Genomic DNA, 20210 nt, shown 5'->3' with positions numbered 1-20210 from the left:
TATGTGTGACTGTGTGTCTGTATGTGTATATGTGTGAGTGTGTATGTGTGTGTATGTATGTGTGAGTGTATGTGTGACTGTGTGTCTGTATGTGTGTCTGTGTGTTTGTGCGCAATGTCTTTTAATGCTCCCTTAAGCAATAGCTAGCAGTCTGTGAGGTAAGCCCCAGAGAAGCCTGCTGCTTGAACACCTGCGCTGAGCATATAAGCAGCGAACTCTCTGCTTCTTCTCTCCCCTCTGGCCTATGCCAGTGTCCTCCAGTAAGCCAGGGGCTGCTCAGAATCAAAACAGCCCAGGCGCCGGGCATGGTGGCGCACGCCTTTAATCCCAGCACTCGGGAGGCAGAGACAGGTGGATTTCTGAGTTTGAGGCCAGCCTGGTCTACAAAGTGAGTTCCAGGACAGCCAGGGCTATACAGAGAAACCCTGTCTCGAAAAACAAACAAACAAACAAAAAAAAAAACAGCCCAGGCGCTGGGCATGATGTAAGCTGGCGTTCTTGGACCTGGTTGCTCAGGCCTTGCTACTGGCCTGACTGGCTCTGGAGGGTGCCTGTCAACACCTGTCATCTCCTGAGGCAGGAAAAGCACTGTCATTTGCTTGCAGCCTTTCATTAGTGGTCACACCTACCTGCTTTGTAAAAACCCAGCCCCATCTTTCTCCTTGTTCAGCAGCGTCCTGCTTCTGCAACAGCCCTAAGACCCAAGGCAGCTGAGGAAAGTTTCTTCCTACGTATATTTTACTACTCTATTAGCTAAACTTGCAGTTTCCACACACTCAAGTAACTGCTCTCTCACAGTGGATTGAGTAACGCCAGCAGAGGCATGACAATGGTGATGAATCGGAAACCATGCCCCTAACACCTTCCCTAGCATTCCCATCTCCACCAACTTCCCAAACGTACAACACCCAGTTATTTAAGCCCCCAAATATTCTTAATCAGCTTTGTATCGACACAGAGAAAAGACAGACATCATGGAACTGCAGCCAATGCACTTTACACGAGTTAACACTCAGCAGCCAGACTTCCAAAAGATGAAGTGAGACCCTGCCAGCATCATCAAAGATGGTACGTGGTCAGGAACCCCAGGCACCACCCCCTGGCCCCCTGGGCAAGGCTGCACTCACTAACAGCATAAATCACTTTGAATTGTCTTCAGTATTTGACAAGAGCCAGGCTCCATGTATTGGGCAAGTGAAACAAAATGTAATATATTTTTAAAAGATAGGAACTTGTGCGCCTTGGGATAGAGACAATCCAGGATGAGGAAAGGGACAGTGGGCATGTCGCATAGTCCTTCCCCTCCCCGCCATTTCTGACATTCACAGTAACACATTACAGTCATGAATCACAGTGCTTCCAGTGACAGGAGAGTCCCAGGTACCCAGGAGAAAAATCACAGAGGTAAATGCACCCACAGTTGCTACATCTCAAAGGCTGGGGGCTTAGGAGAAAAGTTTGCTTTCTAACTTTCAAATGTCTTGTAGTGTGTGTGCATGCATGCACGTGTGTGTGAGTACTTGCATGTGTGCATGTATGTAGGTGTGTTCATGCTTTACAAAACTGTATCATGAAGAGCTTTCTGAGGTAGGATAGCACTGAGCCTTTCCAGTCTTCATGAAAGGTATGGAAGACCCTGCCTTCCATCTGGGGACCCAAGGAGTCATGACAGAAATAGGTCAGGAACCATGAGGCAAAGATGAGTTGTGGCAGCCAGAGCTCTTAGATGCTCTGCTAATTGTGTATTCTTTGGCTGGGTGGTTGTTCAGTGGAAATAGCCTGTGTGTCTTTATTCAGTGAGTGTCACCTTCCAGAGCCTCCTAACATCTGGCCTCCTTGGAGTCCTTGATTGTACCCTGGTCACTAGTGGGAACTGTGCAGCAAGCAAAGCCTGCTGGGTAGCTGTCAGTCTCTCAAGGAGGGTTTAAACATATTTGTAATGTTCCCTGATTTCTAAAATCATTGCAATTCATTTAAAGATCATAATGATTTTCTTCATAAAAGTCATTTTGATGTGAAAAGCACAGGTCTCTCAGTCTCTCTGTCTGTCTGTTTCTCTGTCTCTCTTTTTCTAGAACCCAACATGAAGAAATTGCTTGGCTTTGATATGGTAACTCAATAGAAGGTGCTTGTCCAGCATTCTCGGGGCCTTAGCACTGGGGAGAGAAAGAGGAAGAAAGGGAGTGGGGAAAGGGGAACATAAAGAGGGAGAGGAGAGAGAGAGAAGAGAGAAAGGAAGGGAGGGAGGGAGGCTGGGGAGATGGCCCATTTGGTAAAGTGATTGCATGCAAGCATGAGACCCTGAGTTCAGACCCATCACCCATGTAATAAGCTAGGCATGATAGCATGTATTTATAATCCCCGTTTGGGAGGTAGAGATGGGATAGTCTTGGGGCTCACTGGTAGCCAGTCTAGCTGAATCAGCAAACTCCTAGTTCACTGAGAGAAAATGAGATGAGGAGGAGTTGGAGAGGTGGTTAGCACCTCACGACAGTCTGTAACTCCAGTTCCAGGGGATCTGACATCCTCTTCTGGTCCCAGCAGGCACCAAGCAGACAAATGAAACTCAGGCATGCATGCAGCCAAAACAGCCATGCTCATAGGATTTTTTTTTTAAGTTAATAAAATAAGGTGATAAGCAATTGAAAAAAAAAAAACATCAAATCTCGACCTCTGGGCTCCACACACACTAACACATGTACACAGGTAAAGGAGGGAGGGAGGAGGGGAGGGAGGAGGGAGACTATAGAGTCATTTATATATATTTGTTGCATATTCTGCTCTTCATGGTCTTAATAGTCCAAGAAGTCACATATTGAGATGAAGCAGATAAGGTGTCAAGGTCAGTAGTAAGGTTAACTAGGCTTCAGTATGGAAACAATTACTCATTTTGTACCAGGCAATAATATCTTTTGTTGGGAGCTGCTATGGCCCTTTATCTCACCTACCAGGGATAATTGGGGTATCTGCCTCAAGGCACTTAGCATTTTCCCTCCTAATGGGATCTTTGGCACCTCAAACATTAATAGCACTTGAGGCACCTGTGTAGCACACTAACACACTATTTATTTTCTGTGCATTCTTTGGCAAACTCTGCAAACATGCTTTGAGTGTCAAGGGTCAGAAAATCACCAGTTGCTGTTGTAAAAGCCCCGAGCATCACACGCATAGAGAAGGCTTTCTTTCAGCTCACGGCTTCTGGGCTCTCCGTGGTCTGTCATAGTAACTCTGCTCGCTCTTCTGGCCAGGCGGAGACCACACATGTGACTTCCCTGGTGGGTGTATATGGCAGAGAAAAGCCATTGACTCCACGGCCAACAAGTGACAGAGAGACTACCTCTGCCGAGTGTTTCCTCAGCGCCCCCCCCCCCCCCCTTTTTTTTCCATCTAGGGCCCTGTTTTGTGGGATGGTGCCACCCACATTCGGGACAGGTCTTCCTGCCTCGATTAATCTCTTTGGGGACAAGTCACAGACACACCCCACACCTGACACCCAGAGGAATGCTCTGCCCACCCCACCCCCAGGTGCTTTTCCATCCTGTCACAGCTGCAGACAAAGCTAGCCACACCTTCAGAGGACAGTGTTCTGAGATAAGAATTCATACTGACCTTCAGCATTGAGTTATACTTACGTGGTTTTGTCTTTTATTATTATATATGAGGTGCCCATTTACCTGCATTAACCTCTGCATAAATCACAATCTTAGTATAATTTTGCAACACACTGGGGAGATTAAAAAGTAAAAGGGACAGTGCGCTAAACAAAGCTGCCACTATTTGTGCAGATAAATTAGTGTGACTATCCTCAGAATAGACCCCTGAAAGCCCGGGTCTTACCTCCCCTGAGGCTGGACCACAGGCCTTCACTCTGGGGAAGAGTTCAAAGCAACGGGGAGCCAGCTGTGATCAGCTTGCACAGGGAAGGGAGCTAGCATGAATGAGCTCCTATTAGGGGGGTAAGAAATTCCATGTGTGGGCAAGGGCTGCTGTCTCCAGATCACAGCTGAGCAAACTCAGAAGCAGCAATGGCCTTCCAGGTCACAACGTCTGTGAGGACGCCACTGTTCTTTGACTGCCTTTATCCACCATGCTGCGGCGTGTCTTATTTACCCTTCTCCCATGCCTTTAAAAGAGTCTCTTCTTCTAAAGTCACTAGACCCCTCTTTATTCTGTATTCTGTTCTGCCAAGGGACAAGAGGGAATAGGAAATATTTTGAAGAATATCATCATTTTGAAATACATCCCCAGCAGAACCCTCATGTAGATGCCTATGCTCTAATCGCACATGTGAGAATTTGAGAGGATGTTTATAGTAGTTTTCCACTAGGGATTTTTTTTTAAGATTTGTTAATTAACTTGCTGGATAGAGTGATTCACTCTTTCATGTGTTGTGGAAGTGACTTCGGAGAAGTTCCCTTTAAATATGTCTGACTGGAGCTTTAGAAGCGCTGGCTGCTGTGTTCCTAGACAGATAATGTTGGAACCAGGAACAACAGGGTGACTAAGCCATACTGTCTCTGGGAACTTCTGGCCTTGATTGAAGGCCACAGACCTTTGGAAGTTAGGCTACTGGGAGCTGTGGATGTCAGCTTGACAATTACAGTCTCCTAGACAGATAACTGTTTGCCACCAAAAGTGACTTGGCTTTTATAAATCAAATATGCTAAGCTAAGCGGCAGAACAGTTCATAGGATATACTGACAAAAGCAAAAATTGTGTACATGGTGTGTCTGTCTGTCTTTGTGTATATGTGCATACGTGTTTGTGTGTATTTCTTCTGTATGTGTGTGTATATGTGTGTGTCCATGTGTATATGTGTGTATCTACATGTATGTATGTATGTATGTATGTATGTGGCTATATGTGTATGTGTTTATATATTTGTGTGTGTTTATATGTGTGCATGAATGTGTGTACACATATCTGCATGGGTGTGTGCATGTCTGCATGTGTATGCATGCATGTGTATGTACATGTATATGTCTGTGTGTACAGATATGTATATGTGTATTATGTGCATGTGTATATGTTTGTGTTTATACATATATATGTAAGTGTATATGCATATATGTATGTGTATGCACATTTGTATGTACACACATATATGTATATATGCACACATGTTTGTGTATGTGTACGTGTGTATTGTATGTATGTATTATACACATGTATGTACATGTGTATGTATATGTATGTGTATGTGCATATATGCATGTATATTATGCACAGGTACACATATGTGTATTATATGTATATGTTTATATATATGTGTGTGTATACACACACACACACACACACACACATATATATATATATATATATATATATATATATACATATGATGTTAAGTAAGATGGGCCAATCAGACAGTAGATGCAGAGGTTCCACTGAGGTCAAGCTAAAGTCCTAGCAGGGGTGGGTCAGATTCAAGGTGGTGGTAGAGGTAAGCCCTATTTGAGACACAGAGACTCATGGCAATCGTTCAAAAATCTCTTTGCAGAAACCCAAAGCTCCAGCATCTCCCGGCACAGAGGATGCCTGCCTCTCCTTCCCTAAAGCTCCACTGGACCCTGCAAAGATAAGAAAAATCAGCGGGGCCCGTGCACGCTTCTATAGGGCTGCGTCCCAGGGAATGCTTCTGCCTGAGAGATCCCTTCCTGCCACCCATTGTAAGGCCCGTGACATCCTGCAGACCCACACAGGCACTTGGCTTGAATGTGCATGCAAAAGCTATTTTTTAAATGTAATTTTTTTCTGGTCCTAGATAGTTCTTACATGAACTTAGACTTTGTTAATATTGGCCAAACATTAGCTAAGAAAATTGTTTACATATTTCTTTCTAGTTATTTATAAAGAATATCTAGATACCACTTGAAAAAAAATGCATTGCTTGGTAAAAAAAGGAGTATTAGGGTAAGTGTTTTCAAATGGGTGGCTCACATATATCCAAAAGAAGTAATTTTTAGGATCGATTTTTAAAAGTCGTTAATTTCATCAGAACTCAATGAGAATTGGGCCACTCAGTGGGTGGTGGCACCTCCCACCAGCCCTGACAACCTGGGTCTGATCCCTGGAACCCAAGAGGTGATAGGAGAACACTGACTCCTGAAAGCTGTCCTCTGGCCTCCATACCTGTGCCATGGCACACATACAATAAACAAAAGTATTCAAAAATATTTTTAAAAAGTAACGAGAATCCTGAGTCTCATCATATGCACCAACCCAGCTTCAACAGCTATCTGCTCTTCGAATGTGCGAGCCCACGTCTGACGGGACATTCACTCCTGCTGTGAGTACTGACCGTGTGCCTGGGCCCACAAGTGGGGCAAAGAGTCACCGTGTAAGGAGCATAGCAGGTGGATCAATGATACCCAGGCCCATGTAGGCTCCCAGGCGCAGGGACAGAAGGATTGACTGGGGGTATGGCAGGAAGTTTAGTGGCTAACACTAACGTTGAAGGAAGTGGGACACAAGCAATGGGCCTCTTGGCATCAACAGCGTGCAGGGTAAGTTCTGTGTCTGAAGTCTTCAGTTGTTGAGTGGGTTGGTGTTCTACTGCAAACTGGTTTCTCACTCTTTGTGGTCAACAGTGTAGGAAGCTTTCATGGAAAGCTGTCTGAACTGGGCCTTCCTCATTACGGATGGATGAGGCAGGGCCGCCCATCGTGACACAGGTGGTCTACAGCATCCACCTGGGCTGCACACCTCCATCTGAGCATCCTGCTTGCTTGGCTTGGCAAACCTTTATCTTAGATCACCCCCAACATTTAGGAGGTAGCAGGACCTCACAGAAGGAATTTTTCTTCTTGTGGGAAATCAGGCGTGGTGGTCCTAGGCCTCCTTCCATAGCAAAACGGCTGGAGCTCAGTGGTGTGCACACAGCCTGGGGTAGGATCAGCAGGCCACATGTGCCCAACTCACTTCAGGCTAGTTAGTTCTCCACTGGGTCATGGTTATAGAGGAAGAGGCAAAGTCATACCATAATGTTATAACCAAATATATCACGTATCAGGCAGTCTGGTGTCCTCTTCTGTCTCTGTTCCAATACAGTCTCTGTCTGAGTCTGTTATTTGTTGAGCTCCTGACTTAGTGTAGGGTACCATTCTAGACCAGGACAGTCCTGACCTCAGAGCATCTTCAGTTAGGGATGGTAGAGAAGTGGTGTCAGAACAAATACGTGAGACTAAAGGGTTCTCACGGGCTGTGAAGAAGATAAAGTAGATAACAGGGTGTCAAGTGACAATAATTTCCTTTAGATCTTGGGGCCTTGAAGAGGTGACATATGAGTTGATGTGTTCCTTAGTGAGACAGAGGCAGCCATGGACAACCTGTGAACACAATGTCTACGTCAAAGCTCAGGCAGGCTGCAAGGCCCGTCCTGTGAGTGAACTCAGCGGCAGCAGATGCTAGCCATTGAAGGGGTCAGGGGAGCTAAGACTGGAGGGCCGTGCAGGTCCTGGGAACACAGACAGGGGGCCTGCCTTGATTCTGCCCATCATGCAGGCCAGAACAACAATCAAGGCAGAGACAACCTGGCTTGTGGTTTTAGTTGAAGAACAGATTTCAGTTGTAGCTACACCAGAACATTACCTTGGGGACTTTAGTCTAAAGTATAGAAATGGTCCCCCGAATGCTCTTCCTAAGGAATCTTTCCATCATTCTACCTCAGGCCTATCAGACCAATAGGGAAACAATAAAAGGAAATTACTTGCCAAGATGAGAAGGGAGAAAGGAGCCCGAGGTCTCTTACAAATGAACTTGCCTACGCCTGAGCTCATTGAGGCGACGGCTTGCTCACTTGTTCCTGTGGATGTGAAGGTGGCCAGGGAGAGAAACCTTCCCACTGTCCTTGTCCTCGGTGCTTTCCCCCTCCCTGCCCAACATCCTGGCCTTGGCTTGAAGGTCACAGTACTTCCAGTCCCTGGCTGGAAGCCCGTGCCTCCCAAAGCACTGGGGCAGGCCTTCATTCCAGCCCTTTACCCACTTGGCTTGGCAGGGGCCCATATCTCTGACTTCTGTGTCTACTCTCAGGAAATAATGACAGTAAGAAGCCATTGTCATTTTAAAAGCACACATCAATTAAAAGAATACTGGAACTGCCCCACCCTGAAGTCCCTGTCATTTATAGAGCTATGTTCTCCATTGTCTAGAAAAGATGCTGTGTGGGTCATTGAGGCCCCAAAGCCATCTGAGCCTGGACACCTAGGCTGTGCCCTTCCCAGGGTGTGAAGTCATTTGTAGCTGACACCCATGGGTGGGTGGGGCTTGGGTGTGGTGGCAGATTTGGAATTCTTGGGTTGTGAATGGCTCTGTGGTGATCTTCCTAGGCTCAGACAATTCCAACCCTTAGTGTTCAGGGCAGGTTTGAACCTATAGCTGACAGCTCCCCAGTTATACAAACCAGAGGCCTCTGGGCAGACGCCACTGTATCCCAGTCCCTACCACATTTTCCATCACAAGCCCTCTGATGCTTCGTAAAGATGGACTTCTAAAGCCTTTAGTGCATCTTGCCTCCTCTCTGCCTTGCTCCCTTTAGATTTGTTCTCAGCCCTTTAGTGGGTTGAAGAGTTTCAACACAAGACCTTGGGAACTGTCAACCGTCTGGTGATGCCCAGCTCCCAGCCACTAGTGCTGTGAGTAGGTACCCTACCCCCTAAATCAGGGGACCGTGAGGAACATTCATATTCCGCGTCCCATAAAGCATTAAGAGGTCCTGAAGGAAGACACATTAGATAACATCCCCAGCCCATGTTCAAAATCCTTCAGAGGACCTCTGTGCCTCCCAGAGTGATGGCCACACTGAGTTCTAGAAAGTTCCAGGGGACGCTGCTGGCAGGATGTTCATAGCTGCTCTTTGGAAGTGGGTTCAGAGTTCAGGCAGGTCAGGGAGGCACTGCTCATTCCTGGTCCTGGAGGCCTGTGCTCAGGATCGTGCTAGAAAGCTATGGACAAGGCCAGGACAGAAAGATGCCCAGGGTTCATTCAGCCCCAGTTCCCAAATTGACCTGGCTGTGGAATCTCTCAGGAAACCAGTTGGGCAAATACCAGTCTGTTCTAAAAGGCAGGAAACCTCTACTGTAAAGGTCTAGACAGAAAATATTTTAGGCCCAGTGGTCCATTCCATCTGTAATATATTCAGCCCTGCCATTAGAGTGTGGGAGTACCCATTGCTGATTTATGGCTCCTGAAATTTGAACTTCGTGTGATTTTCATTTGCCCTAATATATTATTGTTCACTTTATTTTCTCCATGCCCACCCCACCCCAGCCACTCAGAACTATGAAAGGCCATCTTTATTTTGCAGGTTATTATAAGACACAAAGAGAGTAGATCTCCTGTCTTCTGCCCAGGGGGACAGAGTCCCACCTCCTTTGTAAGAACAGCTGTGGTGATCTAGCCCTAGCCTGATAATGCTCCTCCAGGCCCGTCTTGCCTCTCCTCTTGTATCCTAGCATCTAATGCACCTGTCAGTGACTTTTCTGTGACAAAATGCCCAATGGCTGAATCAGGACAGGAAGAAGGTTTTACTTTGGCTCATAGGTTTGAAAGGACGTGAGACAGGCACAGCAGGGAAGGCATGGTGGGTGGGCCAGCTCTATCTGTGGCAGCAGGAGCAGAATGCGCCTTGTTCACACCTCTGCAAGAGAAGAGGGAGGAAGCAGGTCCTAGACTAGAAGCCTAGAAGCCTGACCACTGGCAGGCAGCCCACATCTCTCAGCGAGACCCGACCCACTAAGTTCTGAAACCTCCCAAAACACTACCCCCAGCTGGGAACCAAGTGTTCAGACACAGGAACCTCTGCTGGACATTTGCCATTCAAACCCTAACAGGGTACCCCAGGGACCCTTTGCCTCAGTCCCTACACACCCAGCTGAGTCAAGCATCAAGCAGAACCCTCTGCATTATTTTCTGGACTCTGTACAAAAGACAAATTTGGAGAACTTCGTTTTAAAGTCAGCAACTGGAGCAAGGTGCCCACCTGCCCTTTGTGTCCTGCACACCAGATGCTGGCCTCGACTCTGGACTTAGGCTCCTTTTCATAGTTGTTTGCTTCCGGTTTACCTCTCCAGATGCTCCGAGGCCCCACCTCCTCTCTGCATCTTGCCCAGGTCCATGCCCAGCCTCTTGCTTCTGTTGTGTGTCTCCCCTACTAGATCAGCAGCCTCCATTGGCAACGTGCTTTCCTGTATTGCTTGTGGTCTGTAGCTGTGCAAACGATTCCCGAGACAGAGCTGTTCCTATGCCATAACATTGACAGGAAGTGGCTGTCTCCTCTTGAAGTTTACCTACCCATGGGCCACAGTGGAATTCTACATGTGTCCAGCAAGTGTATCAGGGAGGTACTGAGAGTCAGTATATGTGTTTAGAGATGTTGTTGTTTCTTCTTTTTCCCAGTTTGGGTTTATTTTCTTGATTATATATATATTTAAAACCTGGTATCCCTGGAGGCCAGAAGAGAGTGTCTGGTCCCCTGGAACTGGAGTCATGGAGAGTTATGAGCCCCTGTGTGGTTCACTGGAAATCAAACTCTGGTCTGCTGGAAGAACACCAAGTGCTGTTAACCACTGAGCCATCTCCCCAGATGACATAGGCATCATAGCCCTGGCTGCCCTCAAACTTCTGATATAGGCCAGGCTAGCCTTGAACTTTCCAAAGTCCTTTTGCTTCTGCCTCCTAAGTGCTGAAGATACATGTTTCGGTCACTGTGACCAGCTGTGACTGGTTTATCTGGCTCTCCATCTGGAGTCTGAGTGTCAGGCCAGCTCTCCTTTGTGGGTATAATGGCAGGTTCTATGTGTGAGCACAGAGGGGTCCAGCCCCTCTGTCTGTGACACTATTGTGTCCCCTTCTGGAGGACTAACAGACACTGAGACAAGTAGTGCTTTTTGCAATGCCAAAACCAGAGCGAGAGACTGAATCCAGCTCTCATCTAAAGCAGTATGTGCTTTGTAAATTAGAAGTCCTTGTTTAAGGTGATGTGGTAGATGGGCACAGGCCCGAGTCAGGATTCTTGGGTTCCAGTAATAACAACACTAAGCCCAAGCTCTGAGCGTCCCGATGCCATACAAGTCACTGTACCAGGTCCCATCAACTAATCCATACCCAAGCTATGGAGATGGTTGTTGAAGGTGGGAGGGCTGAGCAACATGGACACATTCCAGAGATGATGCTCTTGAACCTGAGCTTGGTGGAATTTAAGCCCAGGCCCCTCCTCCCAACACAAGACCCCCGAGCCAGGCAGCTGTGGGCGGTGACCTGGAGGCTCCACTCTTGCTCTGAGGTCCTTAGCTCACTTGACATCTCTTTTGAGTTCTTAACTCTGTCATCTCCACCGATCCTTCCAGCGTCAGACTGTTTTGGAAGCAGGGGGCTGGGACCAGCAGATAGAAAGGGACTTTGTCTCATTAGCTTTTGTTTGCTGGTTTCTAAATAAGTACAGAAAACCTTGAAAGTGTTTTTCTACATGAGGCTCACTTCATCTCAAGCCCCATCTGCCCTGGGGACATTTACCCCCTCTTCCCTTTTGGCACAGACTCCTCTAGTGGCAGGAGGATGACAAGCTACCCTGGTGTCCCTTTGCTGATAGGAAAGTCGTATTTTCAGTAAAAGAATCTGGCATGCCCCAACTCAGCGTGTGTTTCATTTGGGGATGCACTGGGATCTTGCTAGACCTCCTGCCCCTCTTTAGTGGAACCCTTCTTCCTAATGGGTCATGCTGTTCCTGCAGGGACCCTATGACCTGCAGCCCTCCTTCAGTAACTCTGTCTCGCTCTTCCACCAACACCGTGGGCACACCCCTGCTTCAGAGTCTCTGTGCCAGTGCCAGCTGCTCATGCTGCTCTGAACACTACCAGCCTTCCCCCTCCTTGCTCTACCCCCTCCCCCTCCCCCCTCTACCCCCTCCTTGCTCTAACCCCTCCTTGCTCTACCCCCTCCCCCTCCCCCCTCTACCCCCTCCACCCCTTCCATTCCCTCTACCCCTCTCCTGTGGAAACTGCTTTCTGCCTCCCTCGAAATTCCCTCCATTCTTTTCCACCTCTCTTCTACTGATTGTGGTTTGCTCTTATTAAAACATTTTGTAAACTTTATTATTGTATACTACTTATAAAAAGACATCCTGTAAATACGTCCTGTAAATAGAAGTCCTCTAAATAGGGAAATCTCCTGTCACTGATACATCACTTCTACTTGACACTCTATAAACTATATATACATATATACACATATACATGTATATATATGTATGTATATATGTGTATGTATATATGTATGTATATATATGTATATATGTGTGTGTGTATATGTATATATATGTATATGTATATATATGTATATATATATATATATATATATATATATATTACACTAAATCTCATGTATCCCAGGGTAGGTAGTAAAGGCTAGCCCCGACCTCCCTAACCTCCCTCTACTTCCCAATTGGCTGGGATTACAGGTGTCAGCCATAAATTATTTGTAAATAGAAAAAGTAGTCTTATTATCTTTAGGAAGAATTATTGTCATGGGGCCTGGGGGTACTTAAGCAGGAAGGTAGTTTATAAACTTCAGTTCCTGTGTCTTCCTTCAGGTTGACTCCAAGCTAATAGTTAATATCCTATTAATTTTTTATTCACATAAGTGATGGTGCCAACCCTGAAACTGTATATAGTAGAGTTGCATTATGCACAGAGACGTGTTGGTCATAAAACCTCCATTCTTGATTACAAGCAAAACTTTTATACAAAAAATCTATAGACAGCAAACAAAAAACATTGAAAGTTAGAAACTTGCTGAGCGAACTTACTTGCCTTGCTATTTCAGCAAAGACCGTGGAAGAATCCAGCAAACCCGTGAGCGAGGGGAGTTCTACAGCGAGAAGGGATGGGACTCATTTGACAGCTTCCAGTGCCACTGGCCAGTTAAAGAGTCCCCCACTTCTCACCTGCGACCAAGGCTTCCAAGAAACCACAGAGCAAGAAGTGTCCCTACTGTCTCAGCTCCGACGTGGAGGGTCAGTATTCTCTGGTATGAAGTATTCTTTTGTGTGTTGGGGTAACCAGTGCCTCTCACGGGTTCTCCGGCTCATGTAGAAGATTGGTTTGCTCTATCCCTCTTAGAGAAGCACAGTTTTAAATTCATGCACAGTAGGAGAGGGGTTTTCTCTCCTTGTGGTTGGCTAGGGTTGGTTTTCCATCATTCCAACTGTTGCATCCTTAGCAACCCCACGGCCATGGATGCACCACAGGGCTGCCAGACGTGAGGCTGGATGGTTTAGCTAGCCCCGAGTGACTGCTCAGTGGGCCTTCTGTTTGTGTACTACTTGGGATTCCTGTTGGGCCCGGAGACTCCTGTGACCTCCTTTGCTTTAGTCCACTGTTGTAAACTCCACAGAAACTTGGATTAACTATTTACTGTGCTAACTCTTAGCTAAAACAGGAGCATCCCATGGGTCCATTTGCCCCTGGTACACGAATGCTTGGGAATTATTTTATGCACCCTTCTTATATAGGGCTCACCAGAGCACTTTCTTACCACACCCAGGGCTTATGGAGGGGAAAAAAAAACACATTTGGGGGAGGGGGGGAATGTTCATTCTTACTCTTTACTAAATCCTGACGCTGTACTAAAACCTTAAATCTAGAGGTCGGAGCATCATATAGAGCAGAGAGAATAGGCTGTGCTTCCCAGTCCTGGTCAGGGCTGATGCTAAGATAAGGGGGGTCACTCAGTTACAGATCTCCTTTTTTCTAGAACTTTCCATTGGGTCATCATGGACAACTGCCCAGTTCAAATTTGTTTAACAAGATTAAATTCCACAGGCCATTTTAGGACCCAAGTCCTTGATGTTCTCAATTTAGATTGTGGAGTCTGACGTTGGCTCTTCCACAGGGACCACCAACCTCCCCACCCCACTCCGCTCTGCTCTACCCCACCCCCATCCTCAGAGCGGCCACTGTCAGCTTGTTAGTTTAGCTGAACTGACCTTGTCTGCTGACACAGCCCAAAGAGTGTCACAGGGAGAATTTATATTAGGCAACCTCGAAGTCCTTGGGATGTTGCTCTACACTCAGAACGTTTTTCATATCGAGGGAAAGTTGACGTTTGTAGCTCCTTAAGTGGGAAGAGAGCAATGTCAAATTAGGACGCTGGGAGTTGAGCATGAGACCTCAAGCATGCCCTTGCTGTGGCTCTTCCCAGCTGGTGAGAGAGGCACAGGCTGAATGGGGTGATGGCAGGGCTTGTGCCCCATAGGAAGAGAGCATTTACCACCCCCCCACCCCCCACCCCCGGGGCAGCCATCCTTACGGTAATGCAAACTGACTGAGTACAAACAGACAAGAGCCAACCCCATTGTTTATTTATTCCTGAGAAACTTCAGATGTTGCAAAACAATCACACACGCCAGGGTTCATTATGCCTCTGTCTTTCTGGGACAGCAGGACATCTTAGTAACATCCTTTATCCCACAAACAGCAAAGGACAAACCCATTAGGGGGATGGTCAGCCTCTTCCTCAGGCCTGTCGAAATGCCCAGGCTCCTTCCCTTTGTCCCATGGGATGGTTGTGTGCCATTTGGAGTTTGCTCTCAGTGATGTTTCTGGGCTCTGAGTCAGACCCACCTCCTTCCAGCCCGGGGTGGAATTTTCTGAAGACATGCCAACAGAAAAGTTTATATGGTGGGGTTAAAACAAACGAGAAAATGGAAACTCTTAGCAATTCTCTCATTAATTACATTTGTGAATCAGTCGGGGACACTCAATAATCATTTCTTGTAAACATTTAAGTGACTGTAATTCCAAGAAAGGGCCTTCAGTGAGCAGCGGAGCAGTCTCACGTTTGCTGGTGCGTCCTCCCCTCAGGTAGCAAGGGCTTTTGTTTTTATCCTAATCCTGAGAGTGGAAAAAGTGGAAAGAGGAAGATTCTTGTCAGTGAACCGGGCTGGCAGGAGACAGCAGACAAGACATGGAGATGAGAGCTGGCTGAGGTGGGGGATGGGGGGGTGGTGTTTGGGGGGAGGGGCGTGGATGGACTGTACAGAGCAAAGGAAGCCTCCACTTGCTCCCCACACAGGGTCCTGCGGGCTTCTCTGGCTGGGGAGAGGAGAAAACAGTTTGTTTCCGCAAACCTGCATTGATTTGCCTACCTTTCATTTAAAATATGGGTGATTCAGACATTTGGGAAGCTCTGGAGTTTAACTTTATGCTTATTATAGAAAAAATGTTTTCTGCTAAGAAGGTAGCATCGGAAATGCAAAGGTGAGACATGAAAGAGAAGCCCAGGTGCCCAGGGAACGTGGTCTTCATCTGTATGCCAGTTATTGCAATCTCCATGTGCCTACTAGAAATCTGCTGGCGGCTTGGAGGGCCTGCTCCTCACCCACACTCCATCATCTCTTACTCTTTTTACCACGGGGATAGAAAACAGTAGAGCTGGCATTTTGCAAAAGTATGTGTGCTGGTCCATCCACCCACCTATTGGTCCATCAAATCCCTCTATGCAAGTGTGTAAGTCCGTCTTATGGCTTTGGAAGCACTGTTCAGATTGTCCTGGATTGGGAATGAGGCTGGAGAGGACAGATGACATCATTAGTATGGTCACCCTGGGTAGTGATCACTGGGAACGGTTCAGGCTGCTCACTGAGAGCCAGAGTCTGTCTGTCTGTCTGTCTGTCTCTCTCTCTCTCTCTCTCTCTGACACTTGATTTAGTTGTGTGCTCTTGGCAAGTCACCTAACAACCCCAGGGGCTCTGACAGCCCCAGGGCCCTGCCTCATCATCTATAAGATGGAAATGGTGGCCCCTTGTCTCCCTTCTCGTTCATGCCTCCAGAGCAGGTTGTGGAGTGCTCGCTAAGGCTGGAAATCCTTGACTGTAGGATGTCAAGGGCCTTTAGTATGGTTGGAATAAGGACCAAGAGCTGACGTGGGAACATACACTGACTACGATGACCTTAGGAAAGTAGAGGCAGGGAACACAGTCAAGGCCAGCGTACAGCAAGTTGGACGTTGTCCTGTGCTATATAAACTCTACCTCACAAAGCAGTGAAAGAGACGAAGAAGGAAGGAAGGAGGGAAGGGAGGGAGGAAGGAAGGAAAAAGGACAGCCTTCTGGTTAAAGAAGCAAAAGCAACAAGCAAGAAAGTGAAGCGGCAAAGATTTTAAATAAATGTCAATGAAGCAGAATAATAATAATAATAATAATAATAATAATAATAGTGACTCCAACCCGGAACTCTAAACATCATCTGAAGGGGAATGAGCCTGTCTGCTCTGTACTGAGTAAATGCTCAGACTTTGTTTGGGTGAATGTGGCCACGCCTCTCTGACCTGATTTCCCAGGGCCTCCTAGCCAAGGGTCCTCAAGTGCCCAGCTCAAGTGGTTAATGAAGAAGAAATGAGCAGCACAGCATATCTAAGACAGCCAGGCTGCTGGGACTCTGGTCTGCACCACAGCTCCTGAGGAGGGTGGCCTTTCTCCGGGCACTCACGTGGGGAGGATGACTCACTTTTATAGCTTATGGTGACCCCGTGGAGAGGAAAGGCCTACTCAGACAAACAGAGCTAAGGATGGAGACGGCAGTCAAGTTCAAAGATGATTATTAAGCTCCTGGATCCAGCTCTACCTGATGGCTGCTTCCCACACAAAGTGTTCTTGTCCTTCCTTTTACCTTACCTCTTTTCTTGGGTCTGGGTGGGCACAGTTTATGTATCTCAGGTCAGGATTTTTACATGGAAGTCTAGTGAACTTCCAGACCCCGTGAAATCAAGATGAAAACAACAGATTGAGGGTTGAGACACAGCTCCGACTTTGAGAAATTTCATTAGACCTGAGTCTCTTCTTCACTAAGCTGCTTGTGACCGGAGAGATAAGACCTCAGGCTGTGGGCAGGCCTCAGAGAAAAGTGAAAAATGCCCCATGGGAGACTCCATTCAAGACACAGAGTCTGAGGTGACTGGAGGGTGGGTGCATCTCAGGGTGACATAGTCTTTTTATTGCCTGTGAGCAGAGGTGGGAGGGGGAAGCAATGGGAGCTACAGAGGGCAAAGAGGTTCAGCAAATTAGAGCCAGAGGTTGCTGTCTCCTGTGCAGGAGGGCTTCTCGTGTGTGTGTGTGTGTGTGTGTGTGTGTGTGTGTCAGTGGTTGCTCTACGCACACCAGGGCACACCTCCCTAAGCTGACAAAGCGATAAACCTGCTGTTCAAGTGCTTCACAGCTCACTCACTCTCTCTGGATCCTGTGTGGCCTCAGCAAGTAAAGACGAAGAACGTAAGGGATAAGAAGGCTCCCAAGAGTCAAGCTTAGCTACGTGACAAACATAGCAAAGACAGAGGAAGAAAACGCATCACCAAAGAAAGGCCCCAGGAATCTCAGTGTCTCTCACTGTCTCCTGGGAAGCAGAGTCGGGTGGTGGGGCTCTTGGGGTTGCAGAAATTCCAGTTGGAAATTATAAACCCACAAGATATTACTCAAAAAAGGAAGGAAGGAAGGAAGGAAGGAAGGAAGGAAGGAAGAAAGAAAGGAAGGAAGGAAGGAAGAAAGAAAGAAAGAAGGAAAGAAAGAAAGAAAAGAAAGAAGAAAGAAAAGAAAGGAAGAAAGAGAGAGAGGTATAAACAGAGGGAAAAGCCACACAGAGACATAAAAATTAGAATAAAAGAGGCTGGAAATGTGAGATGTGGCAGCCAGAAGAAATCACAAAAGAAGAACTAGGAGAAGATGAGGATCGGAGGCTGCGTGGGCAGAGAGGGAGGAGGGGGAGGAGGAAACCTGTGGTGTTTTTGAAGAGAGTCCCCTCACTTGAAGGTCCCTTCCAGACAAACTCTTAACTTGGAACCAAGTACCAGACACTCATGTTTCCTCAAAGTTTGCAACAACCCTTGGAATGTCAGAGCAAATAAACAAAAGAAAAATTAAGATATTCTAAATGCCAACTCCCTGCAGTAAAGACCTAAACCTGAGGCTCAAGTGGACATTTGGTGTCCTGACAAAATCTGCCATGGGAAATTCACAGTAAGACATTTCCAGCTCCGCTCACAATGGATGCTCTCTGTAACTCTTGGTTTAGTGGAGAAAGCATCCTGCGGCCAGTCAAGCCTAACCAGCAAGCCTCCCGAAAGGAAAGAAGGCCCATTGGTCTCCTGCTTCAGCCAACCATCACTGAGTGCCAAAAGACAGGAGTCTATTAAGTTCTCAGCACAAGGAGAGAGACAGAGGATGGTATCAGCAGTCATTTGCCCTTCATTTAAAAGGCAGCAGGTACAGACTTTTAAATATTAATGAACTTAGGGAAGTGTTCATCATTTACTTTCTAGAAAATTCTTAGAACAGTGGATCAGAATTCAAAACTATAAATAGAAAAGGCTGGTAAAAGTGTCCAGGGTGAGTACTGACTTGATTTTCCTTACTAGAACTGAACAAACAAACCTGACCATGATGGTTAGAAGAGCAGAAACATTGACAGTGTGGTCTAAGTGGTTGCAGTGCACCCCAGAGGCAGAGGCAGAGGCAGAGGCAGGCGGATCCCTGAGTTTGAGACCAGCCTGGTATATACAGTGAGATCTAAGATAGCCAGGGCTACATAGGAAAACCAAGCCAAAAACAAATAAACAAAAACCCCAACAGACAAAAAACAAAACAAGCAAACAAACAAAACCAAAAGGCCAGCTGGGTGGTGGTGGCGCACACCTTTAATCCCAGCACATGGGAGGCAGAGGCAGGCAAATTTCTGAGTTTGATTCCAGGACAGCCAGGGCTACACAGAGAAACCCTGTCTTGAAAAAACCAAAATCAATCAATCAAACAAACAAACAAACAAACAAAAAACCAAAAGGCCACACCCTGCAAGTGGGAGGAAATGAGTGCAAACCTCTCCACTTCAGTAAGGAGCGGGTTTTCCAAAGCTGCAGTCTGACACTGGAATAATTTCACAGTGATGGTGCAGTATCCTAACGATTTTCATTATTTTGTTTCCCTTACTTTAGAGAGATCTTTTAGAAACTGCTATCCCTTGGGAAGACTCGTTTCATCTGGGGCTCTTCGGTTCCTACGGTTTCACCTCGATTTCTGTTTCCTCTGTTAAATTCGAGCAAACTCGATACTTAGACTTTTTTCATTACAATAGCATATTTGATATGATTGTATCCACCCACTGTCCTTTCTGGTCACCCTTCCATTCCTTCTTTCATGCGTGTGCGCTTGTGTGTGTGTGCATACATGTGCATGCGTGCATGCCTGGGTGTGTGTCTATGTGTGTGAGCAAAATATGTCTGGAACAATATTTACCAAATAACAATGTTTGTTTCTTGGATGTAGGATCTGGGAAGATTTTATGTTGTAACATTCTTTGTACTTTTTATTGTTACCTGGCCTTTTCAAAATAATAAATGTTATTCACAAAAAAAAATGATGTCATTATTCTTTTAAGAAAGGAGGGTAACATGGCTGAAGTTTTTTCCATGTGGAAAAGACAGACACAGGCAGAATGATTCTGTAGGCATCGGACGCTGACGCTTGCCACCTGCTACGTGATCCTAGTATGAATAGCCTGGCTGTAAGGTGCCTCGGGTGTGTCAGGCCCTGCTGCTGAAGTGTGGCCTTGGAGACACACAGAAACAGAACCCCAGGCCCAGACCCTCCCACCTCCACTGAGTTTGAGTCAGAAGAGGAAGGGACCAATGCCCCCTGATGGCAACACTCCAAAATTACCGTCCAAGTGTCAGGACCTCGAAGCATCAAGGACTGTAGACTAGATCAAGGGGTGAGTCAGAGTCCCGTGTTTGCTTCTGAGGATGAGGTTCGTCGGGTCCTAGCTGGACTCATGCACGTGCGCACTGCCTGTGGCTGGGGTCCCGCTACAGCAGCTGAGATGACTATTTGTGACTGAGAGTATGTAGTGACGAGGTATAAAACAGACCTGGTCTGAGTGTCTTGGAGACACTTTGAAAAACGAAGTGTCTCTTTCTAAAGACAAAGAAAACTTGTGTTCAGGTTTTGCACCTTTGTCTTTTGTTATAATCCTTCTTAAAATTCTCTTTCTTTCTATAGATGTAACCTTTACTAAAACGGATTGTTTTTCTTAATTCTAAATCTAATGAGTTATTAACACCAATATTATTGTTACTGTTTATCACTTTAAAGAAATAGTCAAAAAAGTTATAGCGGAGGAGCCAGCTGTGTTTGTCTATATGCTCTAATTTTTTTGTAATTCTCAAGCAAA

General features: G+C 46.5%; 1 protein-coding gene across 3 annotated transcripts in view; it reads left to right on the top strand.

The window, feature by feature from the left end:
• Armc2 (armadillo repeat containing 2) overlaps window positions 1–20210 on the top strand; it is a 104205-nt gene that overhangs the window by 12608 nt on the left and 71387 nt on the right. For all 3 annotated transcript variants that reach the window (XM_029482898.1, XM_021174473.2, XM_021174472.2), the window contains exons 4-5: window positions 5501–5669; window positions 12820–13009. In XM_029482898.1, coding sequence (XP_029338758.1) covers window positions 5501–5669; window positions 12820–13009 — 359 coding nt within the window. The remainder of the gene's footprint in view (window positions 1–5500; window positions 5670–12819; window positions 13010–20210) is intronic.

This window comes from Mus caroli, chromosome 10 (genome assembly GCF_900094665.2).
Source record: "Mus caroli chromosome 10, CAROLI_EIJ_v1.1, whole genome shotgun sequence".
NCBI lineage: Eukaryota > Metazoa > Chordata > Mammalia > Rodentia > Muridae > Mus > Mus caroli.
This window is presented reverse-complemented; position numbering and strand designations above follow the sequence as displayed.